The sequence below is a fragment of the Arvicanthis niloticus genome, chromosome X, assembly GCF_011762505.2.
Source record: "Arvicanthis niloticus isolate mArvNil1 chromosome X, mArvNil1.pat.X, whole genome shotgun sequence".
NCBI classification, from domain to species: domain Eukaryota; kingdom Metazoa; phylum Chordata; class Mammalia; order Rodentia; family Muridae; genus Arvicanthis; species Arvicanthis niloticus.
This window is the reverse complement of record NC_047679.1, coordinates 124,882,150-124,910,001: the sequence shown is the minus strand read 5'-3', so window position 1 is coordinate 124,910,001 and position 27,852 is coordinate 124,882,150. Positions and strand designations below refer to the sequence as shown.

Sequence of the window (27,852 nt, the reverse complement as noted above, 5' to 3'; positions counted from 1 at the left end):
GTACTCTACTAGACTTTCTCATGCTATCAGAATAACATTTAATCTGGAGAGCAAGGAAGCAGCAGCTTGACCACCTTCAGGCTTGTTCAGACACTTTTAAACAATAACCATTAGAGGACTTTGTTTGTGAATTGTGAAGTGGGTAGAGTCCAAGGGAGAGGAACAGTGCTGTAAATTAGAACACTGAGGTAATCATTTTAACAGTGCTACTCTCAGGCTGCACTTGACATTGTAGCTGATCACCACTGAGATGCAGTATATTGAACTTCCTTTATGCCAAGTCAATGCATCTAATAGCAGCATACAGTTCCGAACGTTCATACATTAGTGTTGTTAATCTAAGCCCTTCTTACTTAAGCCTCAGTCTTTGTTAGTATATAAAAACATCTGTTAATACTAGGCACTTACTTTGCCTTCATAGGCAAAAATCATTTTCTTACTACCTGTGCCTGAGTTTAGTTTTCTTGGCAAGTCCTAGAAGAAGACAGGAAATGAGGCAACAGGTGAAAACGAGAAAACAAGAACTGTGTCTGGCTTCTCCAAAGTCACATCTAACGTACACTGAGGACATGTGAGACCATTCCTATGCAATTCATGGAGCTAAAAGTTGTTAACACTGTTTATCATGAATTCTGTCAGGTCAGATAGGCAAAGGAAGAAACAGATGCTGTCAAGAAGTGCAATAATAATTAATCTTTCCTATGGTACTTATATTTGGTCTACATCAGCTTGCACACTCCCCTCTGCCCCAATTTCCCTCTCTTCATGCTTCCCCTCCGTTCCCCTCTCCTTCCCCCTCCACTTCCTGTCCCTTTCCTTTGTGCACTCCCCCCTGCCCTTGCTTTTTTTTTTTTCCACTTCCTTTCCTCTCACTTTCTGTCACACCTGCCTTCTCCAGTTTCCTGACACCTCAAGTCTGTCTGGTTAGGAATAAGGTGTGGTGGTAAGCTGAAAATGCATTACTATGGAAATCATATTAATTTACTTTTCACAATTAAAATGCAAACAAGTCTGTCCTAGAAGCTGTAAGTAATCATAACATCATAGGCACTGTTCCAGTAGTTTCTCTTGCTTGATGTGCTAAGTGGCACAGGCAGACATGGTAGAAGGAGAAATCAAACTGGCAGTGCTAAGCCCAGCTTTGATTAGGAGACAGTTTTGAAAATGCCTTCTACTTCTTCTTTCACAACTGTTAATTTTACCCAGTTATTTTTCTCTGATCAGAAGAGGCCATTGGAAGAAATACAGCCATTGGAAGAACATAACTTCATTCAAATTATTTTTTTTTTCTGGATTGCTTGGCTATCAGTTGGAAATGTGTTATGCTTAGAGATTCACGTTTCCTTTGAAAGGAACTTACAATCATTTCGATGCCTTACAGTTAAAGCCAAATATACTCATGTCAGCCTGTGTGCTCATCATGGGGATTTTCTAAACTAAATGGTGACAGGGAACCTATGTTAGATGAGACATGACTCACAATTTATATTCTTCACTTTTGCTGCAGTTTGACTTTGTTATAGGCATGCTATGGGGGATTGTAATAGTAAGAAGATGTGGGGAAATTTTAAGCATTTTTCAGATGCAAATTATGCATGCCTTTAAGGCATAAAAGAATTACTCTACAGATTTTACAAGGAGAAAATTTTCTTCTTTGAAATAAGCAAATATAAAAAGGCAATTCTCACATTCCAAATACATGTGGCAGGATGTGAGACATGTAAAAGGAAGTAAAATCAAAGGAAATGACGTACTATAATACACCAAGCATTAAGAAAGTCACAGCTAAATTTAAGTTTAAAGACATACATTAAGCTAATTTAAACTGATTGGAAAAATGAATAGTCAATATTTCAGTTATGTTGCTTTAATTTAAAATGTTCATGTGCTTTGAAAAGCCTATATTCTTATTTTGCAACATATTTCTATGACATGATATATATCTGAACAAGGAGGACATTCTCATGTAAAGAAGAATAATGAAATAATTTGAATCTATAATGACATGAAGAGAGTTATTGTGCTATACAATAGTGCCCAATCTCTTGACATTGTCATGTGCAAATGTGTTAGGCTTTTTGGTAGCTACATTGAAGTCCATGTAGCCCCTGGGCCAAAGGTTAGACCTACCTCTTGGTAGAAGAATAAGTTATTGGAAATGTTATTAAGTTGTGGTTCTGGTTTTTCTACTTATGGTATTAGCAAAAAACTATAACTCTGAACTGCAGTTTGCCCCTTTTGATAATGAACACAATCATTCCCATCCTTTCTATATTAGTGGCTGTTGTTAGCACTCAACATTGATGGCTGTGCTCAGAAATGTCAGTAGGCTAAGTAAATGCCTGCACATCATTTGTGAGTGCTTTCTACAAAGGAGTTGGTGAATTGAAGTTAATAGTGAGATTATTTGTGAATTTACTAAGTAGTGGTCATGTCCCTGTATCAGCCATATGCAGTTACTGCCATGAGAATAAAAAAATACTACCATGCTGCTTTCTCAATATCAGGAATAGCTCTAAGATTAAAATAATGGCCATGTCTAGAAAGCAGTATTAACAGAAGACTCTGGGGTACTGAGGAGACATACCTATAAGGCAACAGGTGAGGACTTTCTACCATTGTATAGGTATGAATCTTCAATGACTCTTGGAACTTGATGGCAGAACACTCAGGGGACTGGAGGTAGGGGTGTGAGTCCTAAGCATGTTTACATACCACTCAAATCTCTCTCTTCATCTCTTTCCCTTCCTTTCTTTCACTAAGTGAAGCCTAGGATGACTTATTGGTCCTTGGTGTTCTTTGAGCTAGACTCTTACTGCACAGCCTAGTCTGGCATTGAACAAGTGATCTTTCTGCTTCTATCTTCCAAATACTGTGATTACAAATTCATGCCACCATACCCAGCTCACTGAATCCTCATTTTCAGGTTATCTAGCCTTCAGAAATCTCTTCTTCTACAACTCACATCATCATGGATGCTCTTCACTTTCTCTAACATTTTATCCAAAGCATATTGAAAAAGAACCATATGTCAGGGAGAAGGTACTTCTCTTATTCTAAGGAATGTTTATTATCTGAGTCATACCTCATTACCAGCATTGTACTATCCAATGTATCCCACTAAGCAACAAATCTATTTCCTCAGGATGGAAGATGCGGACAGGCTCATAGCTGCTTATTCATTAAATCTCCTTTCTTAAAAGTAAAAATTTTTTTTCTCTGTTTTCTATAGAGAAACCATTCATTGCACTAAAGCTAAAATGGTCGGGGACCATACTGTGTCACAAAGAAGCACAAGATGTGAAGTTCTCACTACAGAAAAGAAGAAATGAAGGGCAGTAAGTGGCTACCTAGTGAGCACCATCTACCACAGAGTACATAACATTTTGAGAAAGAAAATGCTACATGTAAGCAACTTAGAAAATTTGCTAGTTATTTTCTCCATAATGCTAAAACTTTTAAAAAATACTTTATGGTAATTTTGATCTTGTGGTTATGAAGAATTACAGTTCCTCTCCATTAGACCATAGAGAATTTAGAGAGTTTTGGGAGGCTTTTCAGAAGGAAGGCCTGAATAGTTACATCCATACTTGTACATTATGCATCTTCTATGAATTATAGAAAAAAGATAATGCTATATAGTCTCTTTATGGTGAGGCTGTCAAAGTGAGTACTCAGATGGCTTGGGGATATTGTCCAAGTGAACTTATTTAATAATGATATGTACTCAGGTACTGTTTTGTTCTGGGATAGATAATACTGTTAGCCAAGCCTAAAATATTATTTTATTAGTATTTCTGTGCATAATTTTACTTTCCCACTTAAATGATTCTCTCTGTCATTCTACAAGCATATGTGCCTAAGTTGAATTTTTAAGCTTCTCAGTATAAAGGGAAAATTCAATCATTCAGATAATTTCAAATAACTGCACATTAGGCAATGCACCACTAAGGTCAATAATTGTATTGGTTTTATATTTTTTATTGCTACCCATTTCTCTCTATTTCTCTCTCTTAACTTTTCACACAGTTGTGCAGCATGACATATTTATGTCCCATCCTAGTGATATACATTGGTAAATTCATTGATTACCTTAGTTCAGCAAAGAACACCTTTATTGACAAATGAACTCATCAGCAAGGAATTCAGGTAGCTTCAAATCAGTGACTAAAGAACTAGCTAAATCGCCTGAAAAGATGTATACTGAGAACACTTGCCCAAATATAACAATGTATTTCACTTGGATGAGAAAATAAGAAGAGGCATTGTATTCTGGAGACTGAGGTTTCAACTAGAATAAAGTATACTCAGTCAGGAGGAAAGAGTAAGAAAAAAAATGTCACTCAACTTGTTCAGAATCTGATTCTTGGCTATATTCCTGACTTCACATCCAGGGTCTATAAAGATGCCACTTATCACTGAACTTTAGTGGAACCTGGAAGCAAACATGAAAGCTGTACCACACATATAGGGAGCAGGAATAGAATTTTGGAGGAAAGATAATGTAACTTTGTGCTCTTTTGTATGCTTAAAATGCTTATGCTTTTCACTCTTGCTATAAATAGAAAAGCAAACACGGAAGCCTAAGAATGAGGTAAAGTCTCTGTTCCATTCAGAACATGATCCACCACCATGTTCAGAGTGTTGGGTAAGAACATGTTTGACATCTATACCAAACCATGTTTTGCATCTAATAGTCTATAATAAACATTCACCATAGAAATGAGTCCAGGATATTTGCAGTTTAAGAGGGTTGATATTGAGTTCTGGGTATGACAGAGTGCCTTGATGGAATTCAGGCTCCATATAGATGGAAACAAAGGTCTGTGGTAGTTTAGGTAAATGTATGTGATGTTTCTATGCTCATGTGTATGTGAGTTGATCCTACTATTAAACACAAGATTTTATTTACATTGCAAAGAGGAAGGGCTCTCAGTAGTACTTCTATCCCACTTGGTGTGAGATAGAGTTTTCTGTACCTTCCTCTCCTGGCATTTACTGCCATGCTTTGTGCTTATTATCTCTCTTTATCCTGTGGTCCCTGCCTTCTTACTGTTCCATTATTGCCTTATTCTTACCCAGTTTTATGCTCTTTTGCTAGTGTAATCTTTTAGAGTCCAATTTATCATGTTACTCTCCTTTTTAGAATCTGGGGTGGGGCTATAGCTTAGAACTAAGCATAAAGCGAATCTATAACTTCAAATCACAGCTGAACAACTAAACAAACACATTGCTCAGTAAATCACATATCAACCTCCTACCCTGACATTTAAGATTCTTCCTATGGTCATTGCTGATTAAACAGCTGCCCTGTGGCAAGTCTGACTTGATTCTATGTATATTTTAGCAAGATGGCAACTAGTTTTCTAGTGCCTGTCCAAAGATGATGTGATAATAGGATTCAGAAATATATGCTTTCATAAAGGCTTATTCCTTTACACTGCCTCTTATGAAGGGTAAAGGGCCATATGTCAACTGATAATTTCTTCTAAAGCTTAAATTTTGGCTTATTATAACTAAGTGGAAAATGTATTGTTATTCGTGAAGAAACATGTCTCCCAATTAAAGTCACTTTTTGATTCTAATTTTTTTCTAAGAAAGGACAGAGACAATCTCCATATGGGCTAGACATGTTCATTTTTCTATTAGAGGAGGCAGTGGAAATGGCACTTAGACACTCTTCTTCTTCTGTTTATGGCTTTAAAACATTATGTTTTTTTTCTCCCAACCAATTTAAGTCCTCTTTTCACCCATACTAAAGCAATAATCAAACAATGATATATGGCCTTTCCACAGAAGATAGTTAATACAGTAACAGAGGCTTTCTCTCTGTATGCATGTAAGAAAAACTTGGGCAACATGTTTATAGTAGACAGCAGATACTCAGTGTTTCTTATGTGTTTCCAAAGCACACATCAGTGCACATGCTCTTGATGAAATAACTATCATTTGCACACTAGTGTGATCAGTTTTTCTGTCCTTCAGAGCACATTATGCTCAAGGTAAAGAGGCTACATCAATTTTTAGTCCATATATTTACTGAGGGGATTGTACTCAGCTACCATATTGGCAAAATGAGGCAACTGGAGTGAAATTTCTCTTTATCATTTTCAGCTTTAACATTCTGTATTTTAACAGACATGTACACGACTCAGAGCTAAATAGGGAACCTATCTATCTCCATTAGGAAACTAATAAGCTTGAGAAAATTGGTAAATTTTTAGTGAAATTATCTAAAAACTCATTGTAAATATATTCTTCGAGATACCAGTGTGCTTTTATACATTTGGGAAGTTTTAAAATTTTTTAAAAATCTACTGAGCCACTTGTACTTTTAATGGCTAATGTTAGAATTGTAGCTATCTGGAATTTAGACAGTTCTTTTGTATATTTAAAATGCTTATTCTCTTTACTCTTGCTATAAATAGAAAAGTAAACATGGAAGCCTAAGAATGAGGTAAGGTCTCTGTTCCATTCAGAACATGATCCACCACCATGTTTAAAGCTTGTCTTGTTGCTTTGCTAGCAGATGGTCACTACTTGGTGAGAGTGTAGGGTAAGAACATATTTAACACCTATACCAAATCCTCAGTCACTTTCATTTCAAAGCCAGCATATCAACTTAAACATCTTATATCTTTAATTTGGAAATATTTTATTACTAGTATTTATGGGAGATGTTCATATTTCTGTAATATAGTCTAGAATTTTGATTAAAATCAAAGCTTGGAAACTTCTCATAAACTCAGGCACATGTGGTACATTTCCCAGAGCTTGCTTACTAACGACTCCAAGATGGAACTTATAGGCTTCACCCATGCACTAAGACAGAAGCTGGGGAGATAAAGAGGTTTGAGAAAAATAGCACAATTGAATAAAAAGTAGTAGGGTGAGAGCAGAGATATGCTCTTTGGCCACTTCAGCTTAGGGTCAGTGACAAAAGAAATATGGTCATGTCTCTTTCTTCTTACACTTCAATTCGGATGTGCATATAGTGATCTGTAGCTTCTCAGAGGTGGTTGATATGGTCTACTGCCATAAATTTTACAGAGGCAAATATATGATGTGGTTTTATGGATGGAAAGTCCATGATCATCTTGTCATATGTGAAGGTAATCTATTCAGACATTAAAAAAATATTGTTTCTTCTTGGATCTAGGACAAGCACTTTACCATGACAAATATCTGATTTAAATTTACCAAAATTTACTAAGCAAAAAAGAATTTGATTTACAATAAAAATGTCCATAGATAGATAACTTATAAAGTATCATGGACAATAACTAGGACATGGTCACTACTGATGATCTGATGAACACACTATGTAAAACTGCTGTACTTCAATACCTCTTTGCATGCTCAAGGCATTCCATTATATAGAGATAACAAGCCAGAATATTTGGTACCAAAAGTGGAAAAAACATAGTTACAATGAAAATATTCAGCATATGGGTTTCTAAATAGTCACAGACTTGCCAGAAGCATATTAAAAAAATCATACCATGCAAGCCTTAAACAGTTTTTTTTATTAATCTAGTCTCCATGCTAATACAACCAAATGGGAAACACAATTTTGGGAATATGAAAGCCAATGTTATTCTATTAACCTTGTATGTTATCCTATTTACTTTCTTGTCTTTAATGAATAAATTAAAATGTCCTGTTTTTCTCTAATTGCTGGGTAGTTTTACTATCACAATGTATGGATTTTATTCAGTTACATTCTGTAACCTCAACAGCCCCAGCTCTATCATTTTGTGGGCATTTCAATGAAAGGCAATGACAGATAAACTGTTTACATTAAAAGACTCTATTAAACTTATTTTGCAGCCAGTTTCAACCTAATCCATCTGCTGTTTCTCTAGCTCTGACAGGCTGACCTCTCTTGCTGTGTTTGCCTTATTGATGTCATTATAGAAGAGGCCTTCCCTAACCTTTCTGCTGATAACAAAGTAAATGGAAATGTGGTGAAACCTTGGGGAGGTAACAACTTGTTCAGCACAATGAGGGAGAACTGTGGCCACAAACAGGAATGATTACAGCAGGGAAGAGTATCTGTTGTCACAACTAATATATTCACTACAGCATATCAACTCCCAAAGAACCAGCAAACAGCACCAGGAAAATGCATTGCATCGTTCTCACTAGCAATTTTTGTACATAAAAACAGGCTTTCAGTTTAAGTTGGCTAATGTATTTGGGACGTTCAGTATATGTGTAAGCAGCCCATGCAGACCTGAATGCCCAGGGTTTGCACTCTTAGCAATTTTGTGCTATTTGAAAGTATTTAAAAAATAGCAACCTAGCCAGAAGAGAGCCCAGCAATGAGCAAATGGTTTATATATATAACTAAAATCAAGAATTGGGATTGAAAGCAAACTTTTATATGTGTGAAGTTGTTCTACATCTACAGAAAAAAATGACATAAAGTAATGAAGTAAAGGTTAAGACATAAGGAAACATCTTTTCTATAAAGCTGACATGTTGGAGATAAAGCTCTGCCATCCCATTCTAGCTGGAAAGTACACACAATCTCCACCAACAAGCTTTGAATTGGTACATGTTTCAGAGTATCAGGATAGTTCTTATGCAACTAAAGAAATTAGGGTACATTGGAAATACTTAGATACTATATCCAGGCATTAGAATGTTTTTGTTCTCAAAGAAGTTTTGAAATGTTTGGCCATTTATTTTTAAGAAATTTAAACAAGCTAATACATTTTTTTTTCAAAATATAGATCAATTTGGCCCTTTGGGGGAATATTTTCAAACTATATATCACCTAATTTATTATAAACTATATATATGCTTTTAAAACATTAACAAACACACAACCCCATGGCTTAGCTACAGTTATTTGCCTAAACCGAGTCATTAACTGAAAATTTCCACTCACATTAAGTGTTTTGAACTTCTAAGTGGGCTAAATGAAGTCTATGGTTTCAGTCTGATCCATATTATAAAAGATAACATTACTGCTAAAATGTCTTAACGGCAGCTTCTAGAAGAAAATGTGTGTGTGTGTGTGTGTGTGTGTGTGTGTGTGTGTGTGTGTGTGTTTCATGTATATTCTGAGGTCAGTAGGGTTATGAGGGAGCCATGTCCTTGTCTGAGTAGGCTTCAGATACTGGGCATGACAGAATATCCTGCCTCCAGAAGATAGCAGACCACAGGACTTGGACTTGGGGAGGTCAAAATACTATCAGTGCAATCAATCAGTGAAATAATAAGCAAGTTATTATCTGGTTCTATGAACATATACTTGGTACATTTTAGAGTCTGCCGCTGTACATTTGAAAAGTCTTTAGAACCAGACAAATTCTAGAGTGCTTAAAATTTTAAAGACAGCAATTTTAATAATCTTGTCAATACAATTCTTTTATTTAAAAAAAAAACACAAACAGCTGAGACTGATTAGCCTGCTTCTATTGAAAGTGAAGCCCAGGGTCTCTATCTTTAGATCTTTTATTGAACTGCAAGCACAGCATCAATAACTGCTTCTCAGCTGTAAATGAAAATTGATTTCAGGTTTAACTCCTCATTTTCAGGAGTTCCTTTAATCACAAGAAATGTAAGAAGAAAATTTTGACAAAAAGGGAAACAGAAGGTTTAGTCAGGGCCATGCAGAGAACATGGTATGTCCCCATTCGTATGCAGCTCATTCCCTTGTATCCAGCCACTTCCTGACTGAACACTAGTGAGCTGATCATAGCACAGTTGCTTGCTCTGGCTGACTGACTTAAAAGTGGAAATTCAGCAAGTTTTGCAAGGGGAAGGCTTGAGATGGAAATATTACTGTAATATCAACATTCTCAGATGACAATTAAAAATTTTATCAGCTGGGTGAATGACATCAAAACCATTCCATCGACATCCATCTGTTTTCTTTTCTCTCTTTCTTTCTTTCAAACACTATATTGTTACAAAAATGTTCACACAAACACTAAATACAAAGAATTGTTTCTTATACTAACACTGTTCCTGGAACTTTCTGGTGTTCAATATGAACTCTCAGTGGTATATACATCTTATTTCGGATTATTTTCTGAGGGAAACAGTGGAAATATGGCATTGCATAGGCCTTTAAGACTATTTCTGGGAGCAGAGCAGCAGCTATTTCAGAAAAGGAAGGGACAAATTCAATATGTGTGATTCAACTGTCCATCTATATCAGTTCTTGGAAGAAAAACTTCCGGAGACATGTAATTTTCTGGAGGACTTGATACAGTGTCATTGATGACCTTATTCCTGGAGATGCTGACTTAAAAGTTGTCAGGACTCGGGGGAGTTAAGGTTATTCACACTTGACAGATATCTTTGAATGTCAGTTAGGACATTTAATCTAGTTCTTAGTAAAGCCTGTAGAAACCTAAGCCAAATGGAAGTGTAATGTCTATTCTCTTGTATATCTAAGAGAGAATTTCAGTTAATATTAAATGGGCCACAAGGAAGAATAACTACATACTTGTCATACTTACAGTTTTCTGCATACATTCTCATAGCTAAGCTTTGTCTGATCTTCACAACACTCCTATGAATTAGACAAGACTATTTTATCCTAATTTACTTGCAGGAAATCTGAGATTTCAGGATGTTTGGCAATTTCCCTAAATGTGATATAATTAGTATGTATGAAATAGAACTTATTATTAGGCTTCTTCATTCCAGAAACTACACTCCTAATGATTACACTTTTAATTTCTCATGGCCAGGCGCACACAGCTAATAAACATTAAGACAAGATAGATTTTTTTTTTCATTCAAGTTTGCCACATGCTGAGTATTTCTCATGTACCTAATTCAGCAGTTTTCTTTATCTTCCCATTCTTTTTAAGAAAGGGAAAGTGGAGAGACCTCGCATTTCAAAGCATTCTAGACTATTTGGATAATCTGACATAACCATAACAATGAAAAGTAGCATGTAAAGTGATGAGTATCTGCCATGTCCTAAGCTTTAGTGTCAAGTTCTTCGATATGTATTGGCTCGTTTTTGTCATTGAATCTACTATGACTCAAAGAGTAGGTAGTACTGTTATTTTTATTTTATAGAAACTAGATCTTTTGCTAGAATTCATTCAGTTTGAACATATTAAGACTAGAATAAAAACATATATCTTTTTAGCTACAGGACTGCCCCCACACTTCTTGGTAAGTGTCTTAGCATAGGTACACCATCTTAGAGGACTGTGAATCCATGTCAACATCCCTCAAAGTCCCTATTAAGAAGCAAAATGCAGTAGGGATGTGGAGAAAACGCATTTCTTTTTGTGTATGTGGAGTGCATCCTCATGAGGCTGCTGGAGGTAGAATGGTCCCAATTGTGAGATAAATGACTAGAGCCATATTATCTACATGGCTCTGTGGTACCCAGATGAAAACTATGCCTATGGTTCCTTTATTAGCAACAAACATAAAATTAACATGAGACCCAGTGTTTCTACTTCTTTTTCATGCTAAAAAGAGGCAATATAAGTGTCCATGAAAATAGTTGCCCTTAAGTACATACAACAGCACTAAATAGCCAAAAGGCAGAACTGATTGAAGTAATGTGAAGAGATGAGCAGATAAACAAAATGTGCTTCATCCAAACAATAGAATATTATTTTTCCATAAGACCAAATGAAGTGTTACTATATTGTACAACCTTAAATAACTTAGAAACAAATCATTGTAGTAAGTGAAGAACTAGATATTAAAAAGGCCCAATACTGTATCATCCCATTATAGGGAATAGGCAAATCTATAAAGACAAAAAAGTAGATTAGTGAGTAATCTTCAGGGGCTAAGTGAAAGGAGCAATGAGTATACTTTATGTGTGTTGAGTTTCCATTTAGGACAATGAAAATATTTCAGAATTGGTGATGGATATACAAGTTTGTCAATGTAGTGCATGTCACTAAACTATGAGTTTATAATTCCTAATTTTATGTTGTATAATGTTTAAAATAATAAGTAGAAAACAGTTTTAAGTCGTATATTCTTGGAAAAGAATGCTAAGCTTCATAAATCCATAGTTCACTAAATGTTATCATTAATGCCAAATAGCTATAGCTTTCTAAGTCTCTTAACTTGTCCTCAAACTCTCCCAAGCAGCTCATCTGTGAACACTTGCAATCTTGTAAGTACTTCCTGTTCATCAAAGTCAACTATATTACTTTGCTGTACTGTGTTTCTCCAACTTCAGATCTCTTATTCAATGAAATATCTTTAGCCTCAAGAAGAAAGGCATGTCTTATCAGAAGGCAACAGGCCATAGGAGCTCCTAATTTATCATTCCCGAGCATCCATATGTATTAGCACTTTATATAATATCAGCAAAGTTATCTCAAAATTGCAGATGATTCAGCCAATGAGTCTGATGCCATTTCTTAATATAATATAAAAATAATCCTATGAATTATAAAGCAGAAATGCATTTATATATTCACATACAGAGGAAATCAATGTGCAAAATTCACTCTCTGTTATTGCTACATTCTGCTCTAAACATTTTCATTAAAATTTAAGGTTGCAGCTGTCAAAATCAATGATGTAGAATTTCTGCTTTGTTTTTGTTTTATTTACAAATGCAATGCCATTTGTTATTGACATATTACATGTAGAAAGCAGAAATGACAGACATAGCCAATGAAGTGTGTGTTTTACATTTATTATGCAGTGCACACTCAAGTAGAAAAGGGACTGCTTGTACTTGGTAAATGCACAGCAAGCACACCAGAAATAGATGTGAGATTGTGAGAGTGTAGGTAGTACTCTCCTTGTGCTTGTTCTTCATAGACCACCAAGACTAAAAAACATGCAAGACTTAAATAGCATCAAAATTGCCTTCAGTACTCCATATTATGTGGCATAACAACAAGAAAAACTCTACATATGGAAAACAGTACAGGGATCATTGATATTATATATCATTGCTGATATAGGGACTTAATAGTGCTGTTTTACATTTTAAAACCAAGAAGTTCAGACTGATCAGAGATGATTAAAGATATCAGATTACAGTAATCTCTTTTGGAGAGAAAGTACTAGAAATTATTCGGAAAATAAGAAATCAAGGACAACTGAAAGCTTTTGTTGACTGCATGATGCTGCAATATACAGGGTATTCATTCTCAGCTCCACTATGCAATGGTATGTCTTGGAGAAGAAAATGGAAATTTATACCCATATTATTGCCTGTAAATGCTAAGCCTCACCCCGGAGTCACCCAATGGACATGCCACCCACATACAGCAAGTAGTTCAAAAGACAGAAAGACAATACTCTATTGCTTATTGATGAGCAGTATTTGTGTACAGAAAATAGAGTGAAATTGGATTGGTTTGAAAGAGCTCAGCATCTCTCTGCTGTAGCTTTAATGAAAATGGAAGTTGATTTCATCTGTTCCCAAACACTGCTCATCTTTGTTTCTTTCTCTTCCTGAAAAAGAAAAAGGTTGTGTTTATGAAAGTTACTCTACTCCCTTGTGTCCCACCCCCTTGAGCTCAATGCAATGCTCTAAGCCCTTCCTACCTGGTAGAGTTCATTGGCTGTGCACTGTGTGGTCAAGGTCTTCACAGGCTCAAGGTCATCTTCATCACTGCTCAGCTTCAAGTCGTCCTCAAGCATCCTGAAGTCAATCAGAGTGGCATTTGTGTTACAAAACATCTTGTCTAAATTATCCTCAGATTCACCTTGCAATGCGAATAAAATTATTGTTACTAGAATCTGATAGCTGCAAAAGTAAAGAGGGAACCAAGAGTCTTTCAGCTAATTAGATATTTGAGCTCTTATAGTTATGTCATAATTTCACATATCTTCTATTGCTACCTTATCCTAAATCAAGGGACAACAGATGATTTCATCATCTCCAGAGATGGCAGGAATTTATATAAAAGAATAATAAATGTACTGGTCAAGCACTACAGGGTGATGGGGCATTGTTTCTCTACAGACCAGTTTATTTGACTTCCAGGCAGGAAGGTGGGCAGGAATGATAGCACTGTTAAGCTGATCTGGGGACTACTGGGAAAGACTGTTGGGGCTCTCTGAATGACAGAGGTCAAGGAAACCTTCACAACCTGTCTGTATGGGCACCTCAGTGATCACAAAAATCTGTGCGAGAAATGGCTAGTCATTAACCTTTTGAAATATGTTCCATGTCTTGCTGCAAAATATGATCCAAGAGATGTAAACCCATGTTGTGTATAAAAAAATCTTTCTTTCCTAAAGCAAGGTATTTGGAAAATATGAGAGGTCTAGATATTGGTGCTGAACTAGCACCTTCAAAACTGTTTATTGGCTACACAAAGCCTTTAGTTTTGTCAGGAGTATTAAGTTGAGTGTCTCTGCTATCTTCAAGTTGGAGCTAGAGCAGGAAGGGCAGCTTATTATCTTAAAGTTCCGGGTGCATATCCTTCAAAGACCAACTTGTGTTCATCTTTTAATTTATTAAATATAACTTTAGACCTTATCATTATGATGCAAGTAGAGGAAATCTGAGTTGTTCTGAACCAGTTCCCAACTCCCAGGAATGCTCTGCTCCTCTTTTTTTATTCTTTTTCCTGGCTCAGCATCAACCTTAACTATAAAGCCAAAATTCTATTCCTCAACTCTGGAAATCATACACTGTGCCCTCCCATGACTCATTCAGGCTTTTATTCCTTTACAAAAAGTTTTCGAGAAATAATATTCTTAAAAAAGAATCTCTCTTTCCAGAATCCATCTCAGTCAGGGCAATGGGCAGAGCCAATAGCATCTCCTGGGACCTGTATTCTAGACCAGCCTCTGTGATACCTAGACTTCATTTTGTCTCCTACACTTTCTCTGTAAATGATGGTTGTGGAGGGGGTGTTCCTTCTCTCTGGCCTTCCAGAATAATGGAGGACTGCACACTTCAAACCACAAAGTCAGCTAAGCAGGTCTCATATGGTTTTACAGACTGAAGTGACAATCATGGCACAGTTTCCCACAGTTTCTCTCATTCCCACCAGTCTTTAATGCTCATGTGGCTGACAAAGAGCACATAATTCACTTCCATTGTCTTTATAGCATCTTTTTAGAAAAGGTAAAGCCTACCAACTTTATTTTGGAGACAAGGAAGGAAAGATTCAGATAGGTGAACTACTTTCTTCAAGGTCACACAGCTAGTCAGTATAACATCAATCCTAAAATTCCCATTTCTGGATTCCCATTTGTTATGTATCTATTATATGTTATTTTAGAGGTCTTGTTCAATTGTTGGAAAGGGCTTTTTCATGTCACAGTGGCCATGTAATAATTCTCCTAAGAAAGCATAGCTCTTTAATCCCCAATGGAGACACTGAGGTCTAAACAGCAACAACCACAACCAATATAAAGGATGATTACTAAGAAGCAAAATTATGTGAGTTGGTTTTAGATAAACTGATTTTGAAGGATTTATGGCTGTTCTGCAAGTAACTAATATCCAATTCCAAGATATTAGAGGAGAAAATATGTATCTCAACATTTCTTTTGAAGTTTTGGGTTTGTGGCTCTAAAACTGTCTTAGGAAATGAGGACTACATCACTTTTATGGGCTATAGAATCAAATACATTTAAACTATCTGTGCTTCTAATTGTAAAATGGTTTGCTCTGTGTATGCAAGTGTATGGGTTAAAGTATGCTGAAGTGGTCAGCATAATGAGTTACTCAAGATTTATCTATTTGTAGTGGCCAAATTTCTATGTCAGGAATAGTGTTAACTATTTGATCTGTGGCACAGAATTAAATGCCTGCAAGAAGCCTATGATGAAAATCTGTTGCTAGTAACACTTCTTAAATGAGGTTTAAAGATGTTAAAAATGTTCTTATGACTGCACAAGAGGAAGCCATGGAGTCAAACTTGGGACCCAAACCATCTGGAGGCACCATTTAGAAGTACATGTTTTCCTAGAAAACACAAATTATAAATAATGGTACATTAAATTCTATCAGAATCAAGAACAAAATAAACTCAAAGACTATATTAACATAAAATGACCACAGGTTAATCACAGGTTTGGACACATTTTCTGAGTCATTATGATTTCTAAGCCACGTGGACATCCTTTGTTTTACAGACTTTGGTTGTTAGCAATGTGAATCACAACTGGAGCTAATAGTGCGGATACTTGACAAAATCATAAAATTCATTTGGGAAGATGTCAGCAATCTACGGATAAACAATGGTGATTCAGGAAATGTCTACTAGTATCTCAAAGTTGGATCTAGAAACAGGCTCATAGTCTATGTTACTTTCCTTAGGTGCTGAATGAGACCCCTGGGACAAAGACCCAAATTTGGGTTATTTTACTTCCTAAAATATAGCCTGTGATTTTATCACGAAAATAAAATGTTCTTCAATTTATAATTCTGACAATAGGCAGCTGCTGGTACAATTTTGTTCTTTAGGACTTTTAAAGAAAATGTCAGTTTGAAGTTATCCTGTGCTTTCCAGCTTCTATCTGCTTACCTTAGGGATGTGGGGTAAGGGGTTGTTTCACTCAGGTTGTAGACTTTAAGTTAAGACCCACAGTCTCTGGTCCATCTAACTATTTTAAAATTTTCTGATTACTTAGATTGTCAGTGGAATACTGTGTACCAAGAACTGATGGCAATCAGAGTAAGATCCTGATAGCTTCAGTTGCATCCCACAGCTGGGCTTGGGGATAATCACATCATCCAAAGAATCATGGGATACTTTAGAACTTATGCCTTCTCATCAAAATCTTACTCTATACCATCTTCGGGAATAGTAATTTGGCTCCTTGTAGCTCTGTGCCTTAAAGGACTTTTCCTCTTAACAAAAAGAAATCTTGAGGGAATGAAATATGAGCAGTTTCATATTACTCAGGGGACAGTATATTTGTCCTACCTAGTGGTCTGCATTGGTTGGTTAAAAGGTAGAAAACTAGTAAGAAGTGGTGATATTTTTTCAGAGTATTAAGTTTGCTTTCCCAGGGTAAAATTTCTATGGCTTTTCCTCATCTCTTATGATTAAGAATTTTATCTAATTTATGAGATTTTAAATTATAAATTTCTGATTCAATGATTATCTTACTGGGAACCTTGAGCAGTCTCAGCTTGAGGAACATGGAAAATGCTAATTGGTTTGAAAATGAGTATTATATTTCATGAAAGCCTCAAAGATCTGTCAAGTGGAGCTCTAGGGCCAAGTCCCTCATCCTAGGCCAAAAGCTGTGTCTGCCCCAGATGTTGTACCTACCATATACATGTAGACCTGGAAAAGACTATATTCTATACCTGACAGATTGCTACAAATTGCAGAAAATAGACATCTCCAAATATTTTGATGGCTTAGCATGAGAACCAAGCATTGTCTCCTAGAGACTGTCTAGTCCAGACCTTTCTATGTTTCTGTACTGATAATGAGTGAAGAACTGCTTTTTTTTTAATGGGTGGGAGAAAACAATGTCATTTCATTGCACAGGAAGATTGTATAGAAATCATATTTCAGTTTTCAGAAGTTTTATTGACATAAGCCTTCCCCATTCATTATGTATTGGTTCTTGTTGCTTCCACGTCATAACGGCCAGGTTAACTAGTTGCAACAGAGATGAAAGCAAGTGATAGTTGCCTTTGTTGGAAAAATGTTTTCTGACTTTCCACATCAAGTCAATGTTTTCTAAATTTTTAAGGAAAAAATTCTTCCTATACCAAGTGAAATGTTTCCCAAAAATTTCAAATAAAAATATTTAAAATCAGGATTTCCTTAGATAGCCTCGGAGATAGTGGAACAGGGTTGAAATGAATTCATTCAGTGAAGTATCATATTATAGACATAATTATGACTTCGTAGGTACAGAATAGGATTTATTAAGAAAGCCCAACCTTGCTATATAGCTTCTCTGAACGCCAGTTTACTCTTTTGCTCAATGGGAATAAAAACATGTGTCTCAGAGATGTCGTTCCCATATAATTAATGCATTATTTCACCTTTTCCCCAACTCTTTCCATGCCATCCAACTGCCTCTGAAATCAACGACCTCCTTTCTTTTATTGCTCTCTCTCTCTCTCTCTCTCTCTCTCTCTCTCTCTCTCTCTCATGCAGGCACGTGCGCGCGCGCGCGCACACACACACACACACACACACACACACACACAATTATAAATACATAAATACAACCTGCTGGGTAATTTTAGTGTTGTTCATATGTATATGTGTTTAGAGCTGACCACTTGGTATTGGATAACTGAATAGGGAGATGATCTCTGAGGAAGATAGATTCTCCTTCTCTCGGAAATCATTAATTCCCTGCATATCTTCATCTAGATGTGGGTCCTGTGAAATGTCCTCATCCATGTTGTGATGTCAACTGGTATCCTCGTGTAAGTCTGTCTTGTTGACTATATTATTAAGATTTTATAGGTGGAGCTTCATGTTATATACAGAAGACATAATCTTGTAGCAAATGTCTTGTTCTTCTGTCCTTACAACCTTTCCACCCCATTTTGTTCAATTCTCCCTGAGACTTAGAAATAGGGGTTGTATCATAGATGTATCAATTGGGCCTGAACACTCCATGTTCAGTTGTTCTCTGTATCATCTGTAACTTTCTCTAATAGTCTCCATTTATTACAAAGAGAAGCTTCCTTGATACAGGGTGATAACTAAACTTACCTATATGTGTAAAACATCCTAAACAAGATAGCTGACCTTCCATTCTTCAGTGGGACATACAAGTCATCTAGAAAGAATTTCCTGTGTATCACATTCATCCAAGTGACATTATCTTCATTCATACATTTAATGGGAATGGGAACTTGGGGGGAGTTTGCTTAAAACAAAGAATATAGGGTGAGAAGAAGAAAATTTCAATAAGAAAAATCTCTCAGACCAGGGTTGTTACAGGCTAGGTAATCCAGGGTAGTAGTAGATTTCTACTCTCTAATTTGACTATCTAATATCTCCTCCCCACTTTTGGCAATATTTTTGCCTCAGCCTCCCAAATGCTGGGTTTTAGGCATTAGCCATCAGACTCAGCATAGCGGCTGGTGTGCTTAGATAATATCCTCTAGGATCTTTGATTCCAGGTGCTGCACTGCTTGTAGTACTCATTTGTCTCTTTGGAAACAGGCCTGAGTAGCATTATTCTCATTGGAAAGAAAATTTCCTGCAAAGCCACCACTTTAGGGTTGTCCTTTTCAGACTTTCTTAAGTTTCCAAGAGCCCCCAGAGCTGATTATAGAGAAGAAACCTTTGTGCATACCTCCAAAGTACCTCATGATCAGAAGGTACTTCATTACTCATCTCTCCAGATCAGCTTCTAATTATTAAAGGATTAAGTAAAGAGCTCCTTTGTGTAGTTGGTTCGTTAATCTCCACCTAGCCAACTCCTCAAAACAGCTGAAGAATTTAGTTGCTGCTAAGGGCACTACAATTCATGTCTGCTGAAAGCCACTTCACCTGAAATTAAACTCATTGTTGGCTAGGGCCAATACTTCAGTTGTATCTGCAAATTCAAAGCCAGTGACCACTGAACACTTTAACTTGGAATGTTTCTAGAGAAAGGCTGCAGACAAGAGCTGTTTACCTGCATTGATATAGCAAGCAGGATTTTTTTTTATGCTGATGCATAAAGAAATTACAATTCATTTTCGATTCTTTAAGCAAAATATTCAGACTTGACAACTTAGGTTCAACTAAATTTAAACAACAGTGTTGCTCAGATGTTTATAAAAAATTCTAGCAGATTTGTATGCTCAGCTCTTTTTGCTGCCAATAAAAGTAACTCTTTACACTTCAAAGTACAAAGAGGTAAATTGCCTCATAACCCATATGGACAGGGTTTCAACTCTGCAATGCTACAGCTGGCATATGTTACCTATACCACATATACATTTCATCAGTGAATGTGCATACATATAAGACAGGACATCAAGAACAAGACTTGGCTGATTAACCTGGTAAAGCCACAAAGAATTATTTTCACATTTAGACTGTTTACTACTTACATGATGAAAGGCAGGAAGAACAGCCGAAGTTACCTGCTTCTTTTAGATTCTTGGATCTATAGACCCAAAGGGGTGTACCAGATTCCAAGTGGCTCTGAGAAAACTTCAGAGTGAGTTATAGAATAGTCTGTAGCTGGGCTCTTCTAAACTTGAGCTCAGCAGATTTTTATGTGGTACTTCTATTCTTCAAGGACAGGGCAGGCTTTGTACCCCAGAGAATCTGAGAAGCAATAGAAAACTGTCCTATGACATCCTCCCACCGGAGATAAGAAGGCAAGTGGGAGATGGCCCTGAAGTGTTTGTCTTCATTCTCTGAGAAGGGAGGATCACTAAGTGTTCCACTGAGATTCAGATTAGCTGCAGCTCAAGTTGCTGACTATGTGGCCTGTCTGTATACCTTCAGTTCCCATATTTGTATAGTAGACATGTTTCCCAGGTCACCATACATCTGTATCAGTTGTTAACTACATCTTACTAGACCTCCCTTGTAGATTCATGCTAAACATATAATATATACATTTCTCACAGCAAATATGATGGTCATATTTAAGTTCTAACAAAGCCTAGGAAATTTGTTACTATATAGGAAATAAGATCTAATAGATGTGTTTTTCTGTTAAGGATGATATATATGAGCTAAGATGGCATAGTTTGTCATGCATCACACCTTCAAGTCCAAGGATACATATTGGCAAGAATTAGCCAATGTTCCATAACCTTCCTTAGCTTACCAACGTTCCTTCTGCAAAAGTATTTCACTGGTACTATGGTTTCTGAATATAGTGAAGCTCCTGGCTTCTGAAATCACATTGTCTGCAATAAGATAGACCCAAGCTCAAATCTTCACTAGCCAATTTACTTTATTCAAACTCCTTGAACTCCTGAGTGCCTAAGTAAACTCGGAACCAAGATATACTACCTTATAAGATAGTTGCAGATATTAAATGAGCTATTCAGTATCATACACTTACCATAAAAGAATTGGCCAATCCTTATCATTTCCTGTGATTATTGGCTCATGGTATTTCAGTTTAAATTATAGTCAATACATCACATACAATTCTGTTTAAAAAATGAGTTTCATATTCAAATAAAACCTGAATGGCAAAGAACTGCACCCTTTCACACTGTTACACATCAGAACCCTATATAAATCATTGTTCATAAAGAAGGAAACTTTTTATTATTTTCCCAAGTATTTTAATTCTAAAAAGTCTAAGACTATACAAAATGCAACTGAATTTTCAACCACAAACTATATTAAGCAACAACATTTTAGAAATTCACAGTTTAAATAGTTTTGTTGTTGTTTTGTCATTTTGATTTTTAAGTGTTATTCTTCTCTCATACATTACATTCTGACCACCCTTTCCCACACCTTCTCTCCTCTGGTCCCACCTAAGCTGCCTGTCTCCCCCAAATCCACTCCTCCTTCATTTCCCTGCAGGAAAGAGTAGAACTCCCAGGGATATCAACTCAACATGGCAATAGACTAGGCACGAATCCTCACATTAAGGGTGGACTAGACAACCAGTAGGAGGAAAAAAGAGTCAGAGACAGCCCCCATACCCACTATTAGGAATCCCAAAGGAACACCAAGCTACACAAGTATAACACAAATACAGGGGTCCTATCTCAGACTCATATAGGCTCTTAAAGTTTATTTTCATGATATCATACCAACAACAAGCTAAATGATTAAACCATATGGTCAAATCAAAAGATAGTAACTTATGCAATACAGCCCCAGAACATTTCCCAACCCCTACTTTCTTAAAAAAAAAAAATGAGGTCAAGAAGGAAAACTTCATTCTAGACAAGGAATATGTAATGGTAAAGCACAAACCTAAACATTGGTTTCCATAAGTATGTCCATATTTGCATTAATGCTTGATTATATATTTTAAAACAGAATTGGAAATTGACTTATTTTGATTCATTTGTTACGCAGAAAAAAACAGATTAATATAATCCATTGATATTAATTCCACCATTTTATATTTTTATGTTTTGTACAGTTCAGAGAATGGTCTACCATAGCTATTTTTTTTTGTTTCAAATGAGATAACAATATACACAGAGTAACATATCGTTAAACTGATGTTTACAACATCCAGGTGAACTCAACTAAGGAAACTCTGTTAAAACTCTCATCCAAGTTATTAGTGTAAGACTTGTTTTAAGCGTACAGCTCTTTGTATACTCTCCAGAGACTGACTGTCAATAGTATTTTACTATTATTTTATTATTATTATTATTATTATTATTAGCAATAATCTAGAGAATATTGAACACAGAAGCATCTAAAAGAATCACTAAAGGTATCATAGTAGTTTGTTTTTTCTTAGCCTGTTTATATCATTGTAACTAGAAAGGAAAAAATATAATCAAGGATACCAAAGACTCGGAGGACAGAAACAAGAGCAGATAATAAGCATGCAGAAAATAAGTCTGAAGAAGAGAAAGAATATTCTATCTTATTTAGAGAAAAACAGGCTAGGAGATGCTGGACAGACACAGCAGGCATTAAGATCCAGCATGACCCTCATCTTGTCTCCCACCTGTAGAAAACAAGACCTTCCCTCTATAATAACAAATCCAACAAACTGGTGAAATTTAAGCAGTTGTTGCCATATGCTTTGCAGAAAGGGACTTGAGCATAGAGAAAAAGCAAAACTACCCAATGTGCTGATTTAGTGCAGGACATAGTAGGTTTTTAAAATCCTCTGACCATGAGAAATTCCTGAACCCTTTTCCCATCTGCTGGGCCTTGCCCAGCCCCAAATTCTTCTTCCTGTTGGTTTAAGATGTAACAATTTATCTAATGAATGAGTTGGCCTTGAGACTGCTACTTTTTCTGATCATGTACTCAGGCACTTAGCATGCTTCCTGCAACTTTTCTTTTTCTTTCTTTTTTTTTTTTTTCAACTTTTCAATTATTAGAATTCTGAGACCAACAGGTACCAGCTCACAGTTAGGGGAGAGGAAGGGGCCTAGCTCCTCTTGCTGTAACTCTAAAAAACTCTAAGCACCCTTGCACCCCTACTAGGATACTTGGGCATTAGCTTCTTCTGCCACCAGCCCAGTCCCCAACTCTGGCCCTGCCCCAGCCTGTGTAGCTGTTTTGCATGTGAATGCTGCATGTCTGGTCTGGGGTTTGGATGTTGCACTACTCCAATGCTTGTCCCTCTCTGGTGAAAATAAAGATCTCTTATACCAAACCAAACAAAACAAAACAAAACACAAAAGCAAAACAAACAAACAACAAAAAAGCCCTCTAAGCACACTTAAACTGAAAATGGACACAAAAATTTATTTCTTACATGCCCAAGCAAGCTGATACATCATTGTTTCTAGCTGTTGCTCCTTCATACTGTCTGGCACCTGGTAATCTATCCTTTTAAATTGGGATTTGTGTTATCCCAAGACTTCTTCCTGGCATCATGCAAATTCAGATAAGACTTAACTTAGGCCAAATCAATCACTTGGCCAAGGGACCACCCCTAGGAAGGTTCACCGGAAACCATGCTGAAGAGAGAGAAGAAATAATTAATTCTTGAATTAGGGCTTAGCTTTTCATCAAGACCAAACAACCACTAGTAACTTATCATAACAATAATTTTCTGTTACTAGAGACTTCAGCACATCGACATATGCTGGGTGAGTTTGAAGAAAAAGAAATGAAAACATATAGTAAAGAGAGACGAATAGCCAGAAATATTTTTACAATCAAGGTAGCTTGACTGCCAAGGGCCAATGTTCATATTGTTTTAAAACTAGCCAATCATGGAAAACTGTGAGGTCAGATTCCAGCCAATGGTGATAAGACACATTCACCACCTGCATTAGGGTAAAAGCCAAGAGAACATCCCTATCCTGGCATGCTTGCTAGCCCACTTTGGGTCGTGGTACACTGTCTTTGCAAAGAAAAAGACGATGCTAGGCTAAAAATGTTCAACTAATTTAAACATTTTTGGGATATTGGAGATAAATTTTACAAAAACATTTTAAGGAGACGAAAAGCCATACTTTCCATTTTCAAAAACAATCACGCATTAAAGCACACCCTCATTCAGTTGACACTCATGATTATCTACAAGATTCATAAATACAGAGATTCCAGTTAATGTAACTGAAAATTTGATCACACTGTTTTAACAAAGTAAGGATTGTTTTACAAGGGGCTCCACAATGTCTCCACTATATTTCCCTAAGTAACAGTCTACGACATGCGTTCCCCCAGAGAATTCAATGTTCATGCTGAAGCACTTGGCTGCAAGGCCATTTTTCCATTGGGCTGTAATACAGAAGAATTTTCTGAACATTTTGAGTAATGGGATTGATATAATTTAATGGCTCCTTCTGTGCATGTTAAATGAGTTGAATGATATATTAAGCTTTTGTAGACCTGTTTACACTATAAATTGTAGTACATGGCATAATCACATTGAAGCAGAGAGCAGCCATGTTGAGTCATTCTGACTATCTCTTTCCAAATTTCACCTCAGTGTAAATGAATTCTCTGTGATTCATTCTCCTCAACACAACTTAAGTTTTTCTAAATGCAGTGACTTTTTTGTGTTGCATGTAAGGCTGGCATCTTAGCACTGCTTCTGAGCCCTACAGAAGGACAGACCAGATGGTCTGTGATAGGTGGCTTTTGTGTGCCGAATGTAAGGCTAGCATCTTAGTACTGTCACTGAGCTCTAAAGAAGGATTGATCAAGTGGTCAGAGAGCATTCTCAAGATAGGGAGTGGTTTGCTACAGAAAAAGTGACATTGGTAGATACTGTTGTGCTAATGGATTAACAGAAGTCTGCCTTTCTAAATCCAGTTCATGTCCCAGTAAGATTCTACACTTTGCTCTAACCTGATATTCCCACCAATATATCTGTGAAATGCCAAAGTTTGAAACCTTTTTTTTTTATTCTGCAACTATAAAATCTTCCTTCATTAAACCACATCTATGTTAGAACTTGCTGTCAGAATGTGATCAATGTGAATCCATGTTGCCAGGCTATGCTCATTCACATTTGGGTATGGAAAGAACCATATCTATTCTCTTTGAGGTAAGAGCTGTGTTTTATATTCACTTTGAGGTAAGAGCTGTGTTTTATATTGGCAGGTTAGTGACTTTTTAAGAAGACAGAAAAGACAGCTTATTTCCTCTGGTTTTCTCCGATATATTCCCTTAGCAGACACAACCATACTAGCACTTTTATCTTGGATGTCCTGACTTCCAGAACGTTGAGAAATAAATGTTTATTATTTAAACCTTCTGTGCTCATTCCTATTGTCTTGAACTAAGACAGACCCAGAAATGGCCAATATCATTCGTCTTCCTAAAACAAACATAAATTGTAAAGCAACACAAATGCCCATCAGTTGATGGGTACATAAACATCTTGTGCCATACGATGAGATGTGGCTCAGTTATAAAAAGAAATGTAGTTCTGAAATATGTAACAAGTGAAAGAGACTCCCCCAAAGTCATGCTAAGTGAAAGAAAACCACATATTGAATGAATGTCTGTCAGTGTGTATGTTTTAGTGTGTGTGCATGTCTATGTGTGTGTGAGCATGACCACATATTAGTTGACTATATTTAAAGTAAGTGAACAGGTAGATACAGAAATCCACAAGGACTCTGGTTGTCAGATGAGTGGAGGTAAATTAAGGAGCAACCACTAATGTTAGAGAGATTCTTTGGGCTGGTAAAAAAGAAGTTGGAAACTGGTACTGGTTGATACTGCATGAATATACTAAATAGCACTGAATTATACACTTTCAAGTGGTGAGTTTTATGGTATTGCATATCAAAAAGGCTGCTTGTAAAATTCTGACTCACAGCTGGCCAAGACAGGGAGGAGAGTTAGAATGTCAATTCATTCATTCCAGCTGCCATATCACTGATCTCTCTACTTGCTGCCCTGCGTGACAGAGATTGGCAGATAGTCTCAAATGCACTCTGACATCTACAGAGAAAAGTAGAAAAAGAAGCTACTTTGCCTGCATAATCTCTTTCTCTCTCCATTTTTGTACATTGAAACTGCAATTGATGCAGCCACCACAAGCTCACTGAGGGAAAAAACAGCTTTGTCCTTTCTGAGTGAGATAAAGCACTGCATTAAAGATGCAGCCGTTTGGACGGAATGCATACTAAGCCAAGATCTCATCCACAGAGACTCCTCTATCCTTCTTGACTTCAGAATCTTCAGACCTGAGGCTAATGATGAAAGGAATTTATGTAATCACTGCCCCCTTCTAGGCAGTACCAATTTCCTGTGCCTATGCCCAAGAAGCCTTACAGGCAGGCATGCATTTAACAGGGTCTGACAATGTTCCTGAGCTGCTTTAATTGGACCGCAGGGCTGAGAAAAGGAAACCCACATTTTAGCAGAGTAGTGGGATGAGGTTGTGGATTTGGCAGTTGTACCAAGAGATTCCCAGAGCACAAGTGAGACAGGCTTGTTTCTATCTCAGCACAGGAAAGGTAGCTGTCTGTCCTGGTCTTCTGTGTGGCTGCCTGGATGGTAGCAGTTTCTCCTAATCTTCCATCAGCTAATCCATTTTCCAGGTCATGACACTTGAAATTAGGTTGCCCTACTCTTATGAGGACCCAGCACCAAGAGTCCAGCACCTACATGAATGCAAACGTCACAGATCCCATTTAAATTGAGTTCCTTGATGTTCTTTTTCATGCAGAGCAGATCCCTCCACAAACATATACTCCAAAACCCAGCAACTGTGTTTCTACTAATTATCAGCATTGTAAACTCTTTGCCTGCCTTGTAACTCTCTACAGACATTGTTGCCATCTCTTCCACTGCAACCTTGCATTCCCAGATCTGGACAAAAGAAATAGTCAGGGAAACTTGTAAGGATGATGTCTTGTCCAAAGGCCTCCTCTCCGTGACTACGAGGGTCAGAATGCCTTCAGTCTAGGACCAAGTAAAGAACACTCAGTTGCCCTCTTGGTTTGCAGTCTACAGAGTAACATGAGTGTTTTCATGTCATCTTTCTTGCCTTTGGTTATTTTTAAACACCCACTCACTCATAATGGCCAAATCAGCTTGTAATTGTCTGCCAGACTTGAATCTGACAGAGATAACTGCTGTTGTTTAAGAAAAGCCTTCATTCTGCCCATTTAAATTAAACTTCAGTTTGACAGCTTCACAATAACCATCTTCCTTTGAAAGAAAACTGATTTAGTGGACAGAGAATGTGGGACAACAGCATGATCTGTCTCTTGGTCTCTAGTGGGTTCTCTTGGCATGGTGTGATACCATGAAGCCAGAGAATGAACTCCCACAAGGAAAAAAAATTGTTGTCCGAATCCAGGAACAATTAAGAAGATAACAGAATAGAACTATTTACAAAAAATGTGGAATGAACTCCTGCAAATATTGTCTTTACAGGGAAAAGGAAAGTATATCATTTTCTTAGAAAAATTTCATCAATTACCTAAGCAGTGCTAGGGTAGGCTTTTCTTAACTGAGTAACTATAGTAACTGTTATTGGGTAATTACCACTTGCAGATGCCTTGAAGTTAGGCCCATAACCTCATGACATTTTGAGAGATTAGGGAAGAAGGAAGTTCATAGGGGATTTGGAGACAGGAGAGGGGCCTGTGGTATATAACTAAGTAACTGACTACTGCTATAACCCAAGAGTCATTAGAATTTGCAAATTTGGGAAGCAGTATTTTCAGCATTTGAACAGTGCTTTTCATCTTCACATATTGAGTTCCAACCTTCAGTATCTTGCAATATAACCTGTTCAGAAGAAAGGGTTTGAAGGGTTTTATAATCTACCTCCCATCCATATCATTGCATATAAAACAGGATATTGCATATAAAACATTTAGAGATATATTGTTAGAGCAAACAGCAACTA

At 36.8% G+C, this 27,852-nt stretch overlaps 1 protein-coding gene across 4 annotated transcripts in view; it reads right to left on the bottom strand.

Annotated features, from left to right (window-relative positions):
• Positions 1-27,852, bottom strand: part of Aff2 (ALF transcription elongation factor 2) — a 450,392-nt gene that overhangs the window by 87,903 nt on the left and 334,637 nt on the right. For all 4 annotated transcript variants that reach the window (XM_034485864.2, XM_034485865.2, XM_076919068.1 and 1 more), the window contains exon 7: positions 13,513-13,609. In XM_034485864.2, coding sequence (XP_034341755.1) covers positions 13,513-13,609 — 97 coding nt within the window. The remainder of the gene's footprint in view (positions 1-13,512; positions 13,610-27,852) is intronic.